This window comes from Prionailurus viverrinus, chromosome A1 (genome assembly GCF_022837055.1).
Source record: "Prionailurus viverrinus isolate Anna chromosome A1, UM_Priviv_1.0, whole genome shotgun sequence".
Taxonomy (NCBI): Eukaryota; Metazoa; Chordata; class Mammalia; order Carnivora; family Felidae; genus Prionailurus; species Prionailurus viverrinus.
Window position 1 is genome coordinate 27,366,155 of NC_062561.1, and position 15,274 is coordinate 27,381,428.

Consider the following 15,274-nt stretch of genomic DNA (forward strand, 5'->3'; position numbering starts at 1 on the left):
TCCAGGCACTGACAAACACCTTGGGCCTTTGGGGGTAGAGGGGACAACAACAACAAACAACAAACTGTCGGAGAAATTCCTCCGATGGCAAGACTATACGGCACCGCCTCTTCGAAAGGACACCAAGGCAGTGTCTGATCTATACTGTGTAGTATGCACATGCAGAAAGGCACACACGCAAATATATTTATCATTAAAGATTTAATGCAATATAATTAAACAAATATATTAAATTTTTTAAATGATGGCTAATATGTATGGAGGGCTTCCTCTACCAGGCACTATTTTAACCCCTTTATATATTTTAACTCACTCACTCCTCACAACAAGCCTGTCGATGTAAATATTATCTTTTATCTTTTCGCACATTAAGATCTGCGGTGTAAAGAGGCTGGGAGTCAGGGCAGGAGGGCGTGAGCCTGTTCTTGAGCCCAGGGCTCGGGTGGCCCCTCCCTCCGTTGCCACCTGGCCCTTGGATTGCTCTTTTGTTTCCATCTTCCACTCTTATTTCTTCGCAGCCTATTGTCCTGGCCCACACAGTCGAGTAGGAAAATTAAATTAATATTAGATCAGTCTGTGATTTTCAAACAACACACGACTCGGAAGTTTCCTTTAGGAGTGTTCATGATGTGTTTCCTTTCAAAAGAGGCTCTATTTTCTCCCCCAGCCGAGGGCTATATGCTGATCTCATTTAAAGAGACCAACTCTGGGTTGCTTCAATCCCTTCAAGCAGTAAGTTTAAATTGAAACCTACATAAATTGTTTAAAATAATATGATGTGAATGTTTTCTTTGAAGCTAAATATTGAATAAGTTTTCCTTTGTTCCTGTTTAAATTTATGAGATGTTACCTATCTCCCGGATGCCTTTGTAAACTGAAACTAAGGTGGATAAATAAAATCGAAAGGTTAGCCCTTGCATATTATCTTGGGAAGATGCAGGTTTCCAAGGGAAGATCTGTGAAGACGTTTATATGCCATGGACCGCTGACTGCAGAGGTCTCTATATCAATATGACGCCAGGCTATTACCAGACTTCAGAGAAGAACAGAGCGAGAAGGCATTGAATGCCAGAAAGAAATGTGTTGACATAAATTAGTCTTTCCCTATATACTCAGAGGGTCCCCATCCTTAAAAAGCTAGATAGATAGGTAGATAGATAGATGGATGGATAAATACTTAAGAATTAAAGAGTGCCTCTTACATGCTTGACTGAATATTCAAAAACATTTTCCAGGACCCCATAGCGTTTTGCCTCTCCGTTCTGCCCCTGTGCCATAAGTCTGTCAGTTGGTTCAAAGCACAGAACACCAATAGCTTATTCAGGCCTTTTTTTCCTACCATTATGTAACAGTCCTGCTGTACAAAGTCACATAACGTCGTACAGAGAGAAAATTAATCATCGGCTAATGAGATGGGGATGTGAAAAGAAGTTCGAAAGAAGTAATTTGGAAGCCCCAATTACGGCCTATTCCCGTGGGTCTCCCGTGGGCATGACTGGCTGATCCAGGTTCAGGGGTGTAAGAAGGGCATGGGGGGAAGGAACAAGATACAGAAGGCACAGCCTCTGGGCATACACAGCGGCTTTTGCAATCTTCCAGATGAGAACTAATAGGCACCTATATAGCAGTGGGAACAAAAAACGATGATGTGGGAAAAGCCTTTCAAAGGGAAGTCTGTCTAAAAGGTTCTGGCATGTGACCACATGTGGTTGCTACCAAGGTTTTAAACTAGGAACTGAGAGGAAGGGGAATTGCCGTTAAAAGAAATAGGCAAGGGGGCGCCTGGATGGCTCAGTCAGTTAAGTGTCTGGCTCTTGATTCCGGCTCAGGTCATGATCTCACAGTTGATGAGTTCAGGCCCCGTGTTGGGCTCTGCACTGACAGTGAGAAGCCTGCTTGGGATTCTCTCTCTCCCTCTCTCTCTGCCCCTTCCCTGCTTGTGCATGCTTCCTCTCTCTCTCTCTCTCTCTCTCTCTCTCTCTCTCTCTCTCTCAAAACAAACAAAGAAACAAACAAACAAAAGAAAGAGGCAAGTCCTGAAGCTATTTACTCCATCCAGGCGTATGCAATGGAGATGAGGTCGGAAGGAAGGTCTGGACGCTGTAATCAGGGTGCATTTTGACACGCATAAAAAGAAGCATGGAGGGTGCCAGCAGGCCACAGAGCAGAGAAAATAACTTAGCAAGAGCTTATAATGCAAGGAATTAAGAGCGACCCCATGCACAGTGAGAATTTGGCATTGGCCCTCAGAACTGGGAATCAATGACTTGAGTTCAGGAGAAGTAAATGTTAGGGGGAAGGAGTCTATGCAGATATGTCTAAGAGGGTCTTCCCTGGCCAAGTCTGACCTGCAAGGAGAAATTAGAAGGGGTGGGAACTTTAAGAAGGAGCTGTCTTGCCATTGTATAGATTTTGAGGGCCGGGAGGGAAAATTCGAGACGGGAGGAGAACCTAAGAACCAAGGTTTGGGCGGGGGGGGCACCTGGGTGGCTCAGTCGGTTAAGCATTCCAACTTTGGCTCAGGTAGTGATCTCACGGTTCATGAGTCCGAGCTCTGTGTTGGGCTCTGTGCTGACAGCTCAGAGCCTGGAATCTGCTGTAGATTCTGTGTCTCCCTCTCTCTCTGCCCCTTGCGTGCTCACGCTCTTTCTCTTTCTCTCAAAAATAAATAAACATTAAAAAATTAAAAAAAAAAAAGATTTTGGAAAATCCAATGGAAAATGCAAACTCTTGTATTTAGTTTTAAAACATCAACTGCAAAGTTGCATAACGGCATCCTGCAGAGACACAACACACGTGTTCTAGTTGAGTGAGGTTAGTTGATGCATGTCAGCTCCGTGATGGGACTGTCAAAAGTCTCGTGCCGTGAGATGACGTGAAGCTTTCCACAGAGGCCTGGCACAAAGCAAGCATTCAAACGCGACCATTGCTTTTTAATCATAATGTACCAAGTCAGCCGAAAGCATAGACTTCAGAATTAAGAAGGGTCGAAATCCCTGCCAGTCCTATAGGTCAGCTTCTATTGGGGCCTATTTCTGGGACTAACCCCCTAGACCTCAGAAAGGGTGGGTTTTAGAGGAAGTCACTTGTGGAAAGGCTAAGGGGAGCAGGGTCCCTGAGGCCCGGCAGGTGCTCCTATGAGCTTTCTTCATGGATTTGACCAGCAGCGCGAGGACAGGGGAACAGACTTGTGACGACAGCCCAGGAGAGCAGAATAAAGACAATGGAGTTACTCCAGGATATCAGGTCCCGAGGCAACATACGAGACAGGTAAACTTCTCACCGTGAAACCGTTAGTGGTGGAATGCACAGTCTTGGGAAGTCGTGAACATCCTGTCAGTAGCTGCGTCTTAGGGACGGCAGGCTGGACAGACACTGGGGGACTCAGATGCACACTGGTGAAGCAGCAGGGACTCCGGATCCTAATTTCAGTCCCTCTCTTAACTAGCTGTGTCACTTCGGGCAAGTCACTTCACCTGTGTGAGCCTCGGTTTTCTCATCACGAAATCAAGAGGGTAGGAACTAGGAAATACTCAGATCTCTTTCAGCTTTGAAAATTCACTGTGGTGAGGCCCAGCATCCTTTGCTTCCGGGTCAGACTGAACCCCTGCACACCTGCCTGGCATATGCCAGCACTGTTTTCATGCCTCAGCTGGGCATGTGCCTCAGTGACTGAAGAGTGGGTGCTAGCCGGTCCAGGGGACAGAACGTCTTACTCCGAGTGTGACAGGTGAGGCCTCTGTACTGAGCTCTGGCACCAAATTCAAATCGCCCAGCCCCCAGCGTGAGTGACTTTCACAGAACCTTTGATAGGCTTTTACCTCCTGCTCACTCCAAATTTGGTTTTTGGGTGCAGGCTCCACGCACAGGAAAGATCTGACAGACTTCTTTCGGCAGTCGTTGCTTCCCTGAACCAATTTTGGTGCAAATTTTGAAATTCTCTTCACTTGTGTTATAGTTTCAAATATGGACACAGATCTCCTCACTCAAGTCAACAGTACTTAAAATAGCCGTTGACGGCTGCATTCCTCTGTTCTGCCAGCATTCTATCTGCAGTCAAAGGAGACAGAGGGTTTTATTTATGGAACGAGGCCTTTGTTTACAACGTGAGCACAGCAAGGCTCCAGGAGCTCACTTTGGGTGTACATCTTGGGTGTAAATAGAAAACATATCTCGCCACCTTTGGAACTCTTTGGAAAGATCACAAAAGCATTTTCAATGTTGCTTTCTTAGATTCTGCTTGTAGGCATTCACTTATCTTATAAAGTACACCGTTATGTGAACTTATCATCTGTGGGGTTGATTTGTTCTTAATAAATACGTGGCCATCTTCAGGGTTGTTTTTTTTTTTTTTTTTTTTTCCCACAAAGGGAAAACATAAGAGCAATTCTGCCTCCAGGGGACTGGTTTTGAACATTTCTTCTAAGAGAACATTCAGAAATATCTTTTGTATTTATGATCCTAGTAAATATATTTTGAGAATACCTTTTCTACATGCCCATAGAAGTCATGCCCTTGAGACTCAGGTCAGCTGTCCCCCACTCCAGCATCCCTCCCATGACCCGTCCCCCGTATTAGTTTCCCAGAACTGCCGTAAGAAAGTACCACAACCCGGGATGGCTTAAAACAGAAACGTCATTCCCTCAGTTCTGGAGGCAAGAAGTCAGAAATCAAAGTGTCGGCATAGCCATCCTCTCTCTGGGAAGGAACCAGGGAAGAATCTGTTTCCGTGCCTTTCTCCTAGTTTCTGGTTTTTGATAGCAGTTCCTTGGCTTGCCACGACATAACTGAATCTCTGCCTCCATAGTCACGTGGCATCCTCTGTATGCCTGTGTCCCTTCTGTCCTCGTGAGGACATCGGTCATAATAGATAGAGCCCACCCTAATTGAGTATGACATTATCTTAACTTGATTACATCAGCAAAGACCCTATTTCTAAATAAAGTTTCATTCACAGGGACCAGGGGAGTTGAGACTTCAACATATCTGTTCAGGGAGACACAATTCAAACCATAACGCCCATATTCCAGTATGGTTTCTGCACCCCCCCTTCTCTGTGTTTCCATAGCACCTCCTATTTAAATGTCTCACAACAGTTGTCATACTCTATTGTCATTTTCTCTTTAGTTGTTTCTGCCGCCGGACTGTCACTTTATGGAAGGAAGGATTCCTATATTATCTTTACAGGCAAAGTACCTACCAGAGCAGCCAGCATTTACAAGGCGCTCAAATGTTTGTCAAAACAAATACTTCGCCATCACCATCATGACCCTTTATGTGTATACAGTATTAATAACATGTTTATAGCAGCTTACATAAATATTATTATACATAAAATACATATTTATAACATTGCCTATAAGTGCGACCATTTGTTACACACTTACCATGTGCCAGACGTTATGTTAAACACTTCAGATTTTTTTTAAACCCCATTTAATCCTCTCAAGAGGATTAAAATTTAGATATGATTATCCCCATTTTTCAGATATTATAAATGAGGCTTAGGAAGGTTAACCTTCCCGAGGTCGTGTAGCCTCAGGAAAGACCCAGGGCCTGACCACAGGGACATTTGATTGCAGATTTGGGCTCCTGACACGCTGATATCCTGCCTTCACACAGGCTGTCCTCTCTGATGCTCCCATTCTGTGGAGGTGGAATCTCCGGTTCATGTTCACGTTTATCTGCAGAAGACCCTGAAGCCCAGAGAGGCTAAGGGATCAGTCAGCCTTAGCTGACTCAGCTGTGCCCACGTCCTTCCAGCTCGAGTTTACCTTTTTAAAAACTGGTTTCCTGTGTTGATCATGACTTTTCAAGAATATTGGAGAAAAGGAGGACATGTAATGAAAAAAAAAAAGAACATTCCCAGAACGCCTGGGTGGCTCAGTCGGTTAAGCGTCTTGACTTCAGCTCAGGTCATGATCTCGTGGTCCGTGAGTTCGAGCCCCACGTCAGGCTGTGTGCTGTCAGCCCAGGGCCTGGAACCTGCTTCGGATTCTGTGTCTCCCTCTCTCTCTGCCCCTCCCCCACTCACTCTTTCTCTCTCTCTCTCTCTCTCTCTCTCTCTCTCTCTCTCTCTCTCTCAAAAATCAATAAACATTAAAAAAAGAAAAGAAAAAAGCATTCCTTTAACAGTCTGAGTTTAACGGACATTGTAGAAGAGTAGGTCCTGTCAATTGCAACGAGAAACTATCATGAGAAACAGTGTCCATCATGTATCCTAAATGCCCAATAAACAGAATGTCCTCACATACCACGTAGTTTCTCTGTCGAGTGAGAAGGGATCATATTTTGAGACAATAAGTCCTCTGAAGAAAGGACAGGAGTTTCTGCTCGTTTGCCAGAGCCCCTCCAGCCTGTCTCTCGGCCCGGCCCCCACAAGCTTGGCACCTCCGTGGACTTGAGGTCCCGTCTGGGCCTCAGGTACGAGGAAGGAGGCCCCTGGGGCCCTGCCTTCTAAGACTCAGCATCCAGCTGGCTTTGACACTGGCCGGGCTGTGACCCAGGCCCCAGGACTGATGCCTGGCGTGTCTGCCTCCTTTCACAATCCCTAGGCCTTGCTTCTGGTGTCTGTCTTGCTTCTCCAGCCTGGGATCCAGCTCACGTAACCTCCCCGTCGGTTTCTCTCAGCCTCTGACCCCTCTGACACGTTGTTGCCACACCTCTACCCGGATGGAGTCAGAACGTGGATCAGGGTGGTTCAGGCCCCGTGACCTGCCAGCAGCATCCCCTGCAAAGCTGGCCTGCCTGGTCTCGTGTTTTGTCTGCTGCTCATGATCTCTGCCCAGGACTAGACCTAATGCTAACCTTTGGCTAGCCTGACTCCTGCCTCTTTTTTCATATTATTCTCTCGGAACGCTGTGCCCTGCCTTCTGGGCCACACTTGTTCCTGGCGCAGACAGTACACCTGTGTCCCCCGAGCCTCAGCTCAGCCCAGCATGCACACCCACACCTAACCTAGTTCGGTCCGGCCTTGACAGAGATAGGCCTCAATGGCCTTTCTTTCGAGGGAGATCTAGTTCTCATTTCAAAGAGGTAGACATCAGTGAGGCACTGATGGGAAAGGGGGCTGGCCACTGCTAGGGGCAGCAGACAAATTGAGAAGGAGGGATGGGCGGGCAGCACAGCTCGGCCTAGAAAGTGCACATCCGACCTTTGGTGGCCACCGTCCCAGGGAGAATAAAGCCAGAATGTACTGGCTCGAACAGCAAGATGCGGTCTCATCTAATCTGACTCCCGCGGCCCCTCAGGACACTGGGGTCACACTGTCGCATGCTGACCATGCTGTAGCACAGACAGTGGTTTGGAATTCCCCAGGCCCATCAGGCTCTCCCCAGCGGGCCCCTTCCTGGGCTGACCTCTGAGCCTCGGTTTTCTCAACTCTTCTGCTGAGTTTGGTGCCCATCTTTCATGTTCTCCTTAAACACTGTGATTTCCCCAAGTGGGGGACGTATTACAGTTCGCGACACCAGATCCTTGCAGCGGTAGGTGCCCAGTAAGTGCCAAATGAATGAGTGAAAGAAAGAAACTGTCGTGCCTGAATACAAGACCCTAACCTCCCCTCTGAAAAAATGCTTGCCCAATTGATGAAACACTCACTGGGCTGTGTATGGATCGGTAAGCAGGACTTGTGTTCCTGCTTTTGTCTTGTCCGGTTAGGAGAAGACAACCAGAAAGAATCATTGGCTCAGCTTTGGCCTTAGCACCTGCTTGCTTGGCTTGGCCTCCTTCCAAGGAGAAGCCGGACAGGGCTGCCGTCTTTGAAACAAATAGCCCTTCCTCTTGTTTAAGTATGGTTTCTGAAAGAAAATTCTACTCTCTACTTAATTGGATTCTTTCGTGCTGCAAGTTAAGCCTTCTTCCTCTTTTCCGTGAGTGGAATTATAACTCATTATCTCTGAAGTTCACAGGGGTACCTTTTCTAAGCAAGACAAGGAACTGCCTCTTAGAGCTTGAATTCTCTCTTCACCTTTGTCTTCCTGTGCATCTGTCTTTCTCCGACTCCCCAAAATTGTGCGTTTCCTTTAATGAGTTAGTACAGAATAGGTTCCTATGCCATTTGAGAAAACAATTTCCATCTGTTCGTATATTGTTAACAAGTAATGGGTTCTTATTTAAAAAAATTAAAAAAAAGGTCTAATCCTTCCCTACTTCCTCCTCTCAAATACTGAATCTCCGATCCTTTGAGGTCCAACATAATTTAAGTGTTAATTCCTTTCTAAGCTCTTTTCAAGCTACTGTACTCACCATGCAGATTTCATTAAACCTCAGAGTCTCTTCATATTGATGTCTCAGAAAAAGCAAAGTAACACTTGCTCTATATTAAAATACTTTGCTCAAGAGCAGTGTCTTTTGTCCCCATTTATTTATTTGGCCTCCCAAAAGAAAACAGAAGTGCGTTACGACTAAAGAGAACACAAGCGCCGGGCTTCACATCTCATTTGTGAAAAACATCTGGTTATTACAATTCACAGGGTTTGCTGTCCTGAGCCGTTTCAGCCTTAAATCACCCTGTGTTGGCAAACAACAGAGAGGGCCAGGCCAGGAATGAAACAGATGAACCTTATGTACAGAATGAGATTAAATAAAAGCATATGCATGCCAATATTTCGATTTCTAATATATTCACCTTGAAAGGCAATCTGTTACTTCAGTGATCATCATCACTGAAGTCCTTGCAAGCAAATTTCTTAAGATGGGACACTGAAAGCCATTCTGTTCGGGAACTTCCCCTTCAGACTTGGCATCTGGGACGGAAGGATACGTCTTAACTTTTTTAAAGGGAGGAGTGAATGTTCAGTAGTGACATAGATCAGGTGAAAGATCAAGTCGGTTCATTCGAATGGAAACTTTGAAATAGTCAAGAGATGCATTTAAATACAGAGCCAGAGACCTAAGGGCCCCTGTGCGGACTCTGCCTTTTGTTTGCTTTGTGGTGTTGGGGATTTCACTTAACTGCTTTAAGCCTCAATTTCTTTGTGAAATGAGAAAAAAGACCTGGGAAACTTCATGAGGACTTCAAATGACTAACCAAAGTGTGAGTCTTGTCTCTGTCACTTCCAAGCCTTTGTGTCTTTTGTGTATCACTTGTTTTGAGCAGTGTCAGCGCAGAATCCCTACTCCTGCTCTAAGAGATTATTCAGCCAAACCATCCCATGTTACAGATGAAGAAACTAAAAACCATAATTACAGAAGAAGTACCTAGGATGTCAAGACGACTCCTCCGAACAAGAATGCTCATTTGGCATTTAGATTTAGGACTTTTTTTTTTTTTAAAACCAAAGCACAACTGGAGAAAAGAACGCTCATTTTATTTAAGTCGTGCTGGCACATTGTCAAGTTAGATGGATCTCCTAATAAATGGGACAGCTGTCCTCCTGGGGTTATAGATCGGGATCACCCTGCTTATGCTGTTCAACCCAGAAAGAGAGTGGAAATATCCAGGGTAGCTGCAGGAAAGCTATGACAAACCTTTTCCCAGAAAGGAAAAGGTTTTGCTGGTGATTTCTATGCACTGGAGTATCTTAGTAAACAGAGGGCGTGACTGTCACTTCTTCTGCCTCTGGGCTTGCTGGACCTTTCGGCACAGGTAAGCAAAGGGTGAGGCCATGCCACTAAGGCAGGGGCTTTCCAGGGTCAGAAGGGCCAGGAGGGAGGAATGGGAATGATCTAGGACGACGAGCGAGAAGAGATAGGAGAGACTTTCACGGCTGAGGAGTAGTGGAGGGTCACCATGACTACTCCCGGTGATCTGTGCTCCTGTGTGTCTACCTGGAACATCATCACGCTCCCAGGGAGACTGTCTGCTTTCTGCAAACAGAAAAACTCTCAGGAGAGGGATCCCCTTGCAGCTACTTTTAGGCACTCAGTACATTATTGTAACAGTCCCTGCTTGTAAATAAATCTTACTCATTTAGGATACGAAAATCCCTGTATATCATCTTTGCAGTTACTTGTTTCATTACCACGCACGCGCGCGCGCGCGCACACACACACACACACACACACACACAAAACAACACCACCAAAAAATAACTCATTGCTTATATTGGAAAACCCATTCCTTTTGCCCCCTTTCATTTTTTTTTTTTTATACAGGGCGTAAATTTGTTGTTTTAATACAGGGCATAACGATTTCAGAAGGGTTGGTCAATTATTTGTTGGTTGAATTAGAGGAAGAAAGTGTGATTATCCAATAGAATCCAGAAATGTACAGCTCATTTTGTGCCTCATGTATATAACCGAGCCATGGTAATTATAATCACTCGTTGTTTTTTGTTTCCTGGGGGAAATAGGTTAGGTTGGACCTGAATGTACCGTTATAAAGTATGCACATATAAATTGAACTTTTCTAAATCTAGGTCACTCGGGTAAGAAGGCTCTTTTGATAAAACCAGATTGACAATTAGATTCACAGGGCACTTCAATGTTAAATGGTATTCTTCCCACATTCTGGGTCATAAGGCAGTGTAAACAATACACTGCTGTTAAGAAACAGAAAATCACATTCACAATAACCGCAGAGCTTCATGGTGCGTGGTTTTCCACTTTAATAGGCTGTGTTCTGTTCTGCCATGTTAATATCTTAAGTAATATGATTTTCTTTCCATGTAGCTTTAAGTTCATCTTTTATTTTCTCTTTAGCTTTCTGGAATAGCTTTCTATAATGCTACATCTTCAGGAGACATTCCTAAAAAATAAATAAATAAATAGAAACCATAAAGCCGAATAATCTTTGCAAGCAAACAGCAAAAACAACAATGAAAATTGATTTCAGATCCTCCAGCCAAAATGTTATCTTGTGTACTTTTCAGACTCAATCTGTGTTCCAGGCTTTGATCCAGGCCTCAACATGATGACTGGGATCACCCCCATTAACCCGATGATTCCAGGCCTGGGGCTGGTACCACCGCCACCACCAACAGAAGTGGCTGTCGTCAAAGAAATAATCCACTGCAAAAGTTGTACTCTTTTCCCTCAAAATCCAAGTAAGTGTTGCCTGTGAAAGATACTCATCAATTTAAACTTCTTTCTCTTCTTTCTTTTCTTTCTTTCTTTCTTTCTTTTTCTTTCTTTCTTTCCTTCCTTCTTTTTTTCGTTCTTTCTTTCTCTTTCTTTCTTTTGTTCTTTCTTTCTCTCTCTTTCTTTCTCTTTCTTTCTCTCTTTCTTTCTTTCTTTCTTTCCTTCTTCCTTCTTTCTTTCTTTCTTTCTTTCTTTCTCTTTCTTTCCTTCTTCCTCTTTCTTTCTTTCTTTCTTTCTTTCTTTCTTTCTCTTTCATGTAGCATTGTATTCACTTTCAGATCTGACTCAGAATTCTTCCACATGCAGGCACAAAGTGGAGGTCCATTCTCCATGAGGCCTTTGTCTCTAGATTAGCCCAAATGGATGGGGATATGTCCATGTGTTGTATCCAGGAGCTGAACTGACACCTGAAGGCAGTATGTGTGATTTGGGGATATATATCCAGCATTAAGAATCTTTTTGCATGCAATGACATCTAGCATTTGCTGCAAAACATAGTGTGAAATATGTGAGCATTTCCATCCATCGTCACAAATGTAGGAGAAAAACTCCGAAATGTGCTTTGCTAGATGGAAAATTGAATTAATTTAGCAGTTTGCAATTTTGGGGGGAGGCTGCATCTCAGAGTTTCTGGGCCAAATTACATTTGCTTGAAGGAAACATACATTCGATGACATAAATGAGCCAGATTTTTTTTTTTTAATTTAGGCTCAGATACTAAGTTTATGGGCTTAAATAGCTAGAATTTTTTTTTATTCATATTAATCAGTGTTGCCTTTTTGAAGTGGACTTTTCAGGAGATTGCTTTAGTAATCTACATGTAAACTAGGTAAAATGTTGTGACAGTATAGGTTTTATCTTTTCCTGCAGCCTTCCCCCAGTGTAATCATTTGCTCATTTAAATGTGAATAATAATTTTTTTTTAAAAAAGTGGTTTTTCGGGCCCGATGTTTGGTGTTTCCCAGCCCAGCAAGTACTGCTTTCGGGTTGTGTTCCCAGTTTTCTGCCTTGCTGATCCATTATCCCCCAAGGAGACAAAGCCGATAACAAGCCCAAGTTTTCCATCATGTTGTCATTTCATCATGCTTTGTCCTTTGTGAGGTTTTTTTCCCCCTGTTTTCTGGGCTTCTGTATTATGAAGGAGAAATGAAATTATGCTAACACTTGCATTATCTCTGTTCACGGACAAGCATAGCCAGTCTGTGTAGAAAGGAACACAGAAAGTTCAGGTTGGGGAGGGGAGAGGAGGTGAAAACAAGGCAGCCTGCCAGCCTTGTAGGTCGGTGTAGAAATCTATCCTTCCTCAGAATGGACACAGTTACTCTTCAAGTGTCACTTTCACCAGGTGAGCCAGGAAGAGGGCAAAGAAATAAAAGTCACAACCCCTCTGTTTTGTTGTGATTAATAGATCTTCCACCTCCTTCCACAAGAGAACGACCTCCTGGGTGTAAGACCGTGTTTGTCGGGGGATTACCAGAAAACGCTACTGAGGAAATTATTCAAGAAGTCTTTGAGCAGTGCGGTGATATTACAGCGATTCGGAAAAGCAAGAAGAATTTCTGTCACATTCGCTTTGCAGAGGAATTCATGGTTGATAAAGCCATTTACCTTTCCGGTACTTTGCATTACATCGGGGGTTTCTCAGCATTTTGTTACGTTTTGTGATGTTAATATGAGCTTATTCCCTTTTGCCTTAATGTACAATAAAGTCCTCACAGTTAGGGGCTGGAAAAGGAGGAACTCTGCCTTTTCCTTGGCTGCCAGAATCTCTATGCTAAGTCTGTGAGCGTTCCTCGCTGCACGAAGGGTTGCCCAACACCAGTCTTTAGGAATTCCACTGAGGTTCTAATTAATGTTCTCAAGTGCTTATTAGATGAAAAGCAATATTATGAAGACTGAGGGCCATTATTATTATTGGATGCCATTCCCGGGAGGAATAAGGTATGCTCTCGGCACAATTTCAGTTTTCCGGAAGTGGCTCACTTTCTAGACCCCAGGGTAGCAGGTCAAGATCAGTTCCTCGCAGGAAGCAGCCTGATGTCATTGCCACTTTAGGGGAAGGCCCGATATCATTGCCCAATTGCCAGTGCACTTAGATTGGTGAAGGCTGCCCCGTGATATCTGCTGCTTTGGTGCCAGCTCATAGGGGAGATTTTTACAGATGCTGAAATTAGACCCAGTGCCGCCTATCGCTCTGTGGCTGTTGGAGCCACTGTAGGGAGTCTGTCATCCGGGCCTTTACCAAACCCAAGAACTACGCATCTGGTATTGGTATGTGGCTTTAGAAAGCTGTGCGCTTAGATTCAGCTCCCTGACATTCCCTCACACTCTCCATCTCGCATGTTTCCCATCCATCACTCTGCACACTGCCTCCCCGTTCCGGAGGCAAAGCTCATGAGGGAAGGTGAGAAAAGAATGGGGGAAAAAAATAACCTGAACGCCCCTGCCAGGCTTAATTTCCGCAGGCAGCTCCCTTCCCCCCCCACGGAACACTCTTGCGAACCCCAGCCGCCTCGGGGTTATTCCAACACTGCTGTGACTTTGCGGAGTAGAGCTGGCGTAGAGATGTGGAGGACTTTAAAAACCCTTATTCCAAGAAAACCTAACAAAGTGGGGAAAAACTCTGAAAGCCTTCTGAAGGAGACGGAAGACGAAACACAGAGGAAAATATTTTACAGCGCACAAACAGCTACGTGTTTTGCTTCCCATATCTTCTGGGGCCACAGCATCAGAGTACTCTTGTTACACACACACGTGGTGGCTCTGTCACCAGCATGCCTGGCGACGGGTCTCACGGGTCTCACGTGCCTCGGGCTAGAATACCTCTCCCTGGCTTCCATTTTCTCATCTGCAAAACTGAGGCAGCAGCAGTACTAACTTATAGGATTATTATGAGGAACGAATCAGCATAATGGATATTAAGTGCTTAGCAGGGCACCGACAACAATAGGAACCATCCAGGAAATGGTTGTTTTTAACACAAATATCCTGAAGATGATAAAAGAAACACGGATCCTTATTTCTCACGGACCCTGCCTCGGAAAGCCGGGTTCCAATCACAGCTCTACCAATAAAAGTATTACGTTACCCCACCTGATTAAATGAGAGGGTTAGAGTAGATCAAAAGTGCTTTTCAACGCCAACATAACACAATGTTTAGACCCAGTCAGAAGCGCCTTGAGACGTCGCCAAAGATGAACAGGCCCAAATTTAGGCACGTGGAAGGTATTTCTCTATTGATTCCTTGATGCTAGGCTTTGCCCCACTCGGACCCTGGTCCTGCTGCTTAGCCGGGCGCCTGATTGCTCCTTGGTCTGCCCCTTTGCGGCAGGGAGAGCCCACAGCTAAGGCCTCTCCTCCAGCTTCCCTGCCTGGGGGCACAGGGGTCTCCCAGCTTTACCTCCATCGCCTTAGGAAGGTTGCACATCAGTCCGGGGGGATCTGGAAGGCTGCTTATTTGGAGGGGTGGGGGGTGTGGGGACAGAAGGCTGCCCCTCCCGTGTGCAAGCTCCTGCAAGCCCGTGCCCAGCTGGAAGGCCTAATTTTAGGACCGTGTTCACATTTGAAGGCCAAGCTAATTTTAGGCTCAGCCTCATCAGGATCTCTTTTTAAGGCCTTAATGATGATGTGTCGGTGAAAGAGAGGGTACATTTTGGAACAGAAATATCTGAAAAGCGATGCTCTGGACACGGGCAGGAGAAAGTCCCTTGGCCAGTGGGGACTGCTAGCCAGTCTCAGGTGGTGCCATCCGCTCAGCTGTTATGTATATATCACCGTGGCCTGCCGACTTGTTACGTCGCTATGGCCCAGCACCAAGATACACTCTGCTTTAGCATGAATTCTGCTCATCTATGACGGGATGTTTACGTGTGTCGTAGGTATTGTTAGGTCTTCCCATTTTTAGAGAACACCATTTGAACCTAGGAGGGAGAAGGGCACAACAGGAATCAGATGTGAGATCTGTTTTGTGTTTGCAACTTCTCAAAGGTGTGAAGTGCCCTACAGGGGAGAAGTCAGCCTCTACAGGGATTTTCAGCTGAGCTCCAACCCAAATGCCAAGATAATCCATTGAAATCTACCATAGAGATCTTGAACATCAGCGCAGGGCAGCCTGGCATTTCACAGTGGTGTCTCATTTGCAAAGCCCCTACACAGCAAAAGTGCTCACTTTGCTGTCTCCTCTGGCAGCCCCAACAGCTGTGATCCTGCTGGGACCTGAATTTATGTTTTGAAAATCTGAGTGCCCCAAACT

At 45.1% G+C, this 15,274-nt stretch overlaps 1 protein-coding gene across 5 annotated transcripts in view; it reads left to right on the forward strand.

The window, feature by feature from the left end:
* ENOX1 (ecto-NOX disulfide-thiol exchanger 1) overlaps positions 1–15,274 on the forward strand; it is a 552,986-nt gene that overhangs the window by 384,207 nt on the left and 153,505 nt on the right. For 4 of the 5 annotated variants that reach the window (XM_047876641.1, XM_047876649.1, XM_047876669.1 and 1 more), the window contains 2 exons: positions 10,815–10,988; positions 12,431–12,637. In XM_047876641.1, the coding sequence (XP_047732597.1) occupies positions 10,815–10,988; positions 12,431–12,637 (381 nt within the window). The remainder of the gene's footprint in view (positions 1–10,814; positions 10,989–12,430; positions 12,638–15,274) is intronic. The other variant, XM_047876659.1, reaches the window with a different exon arrangement.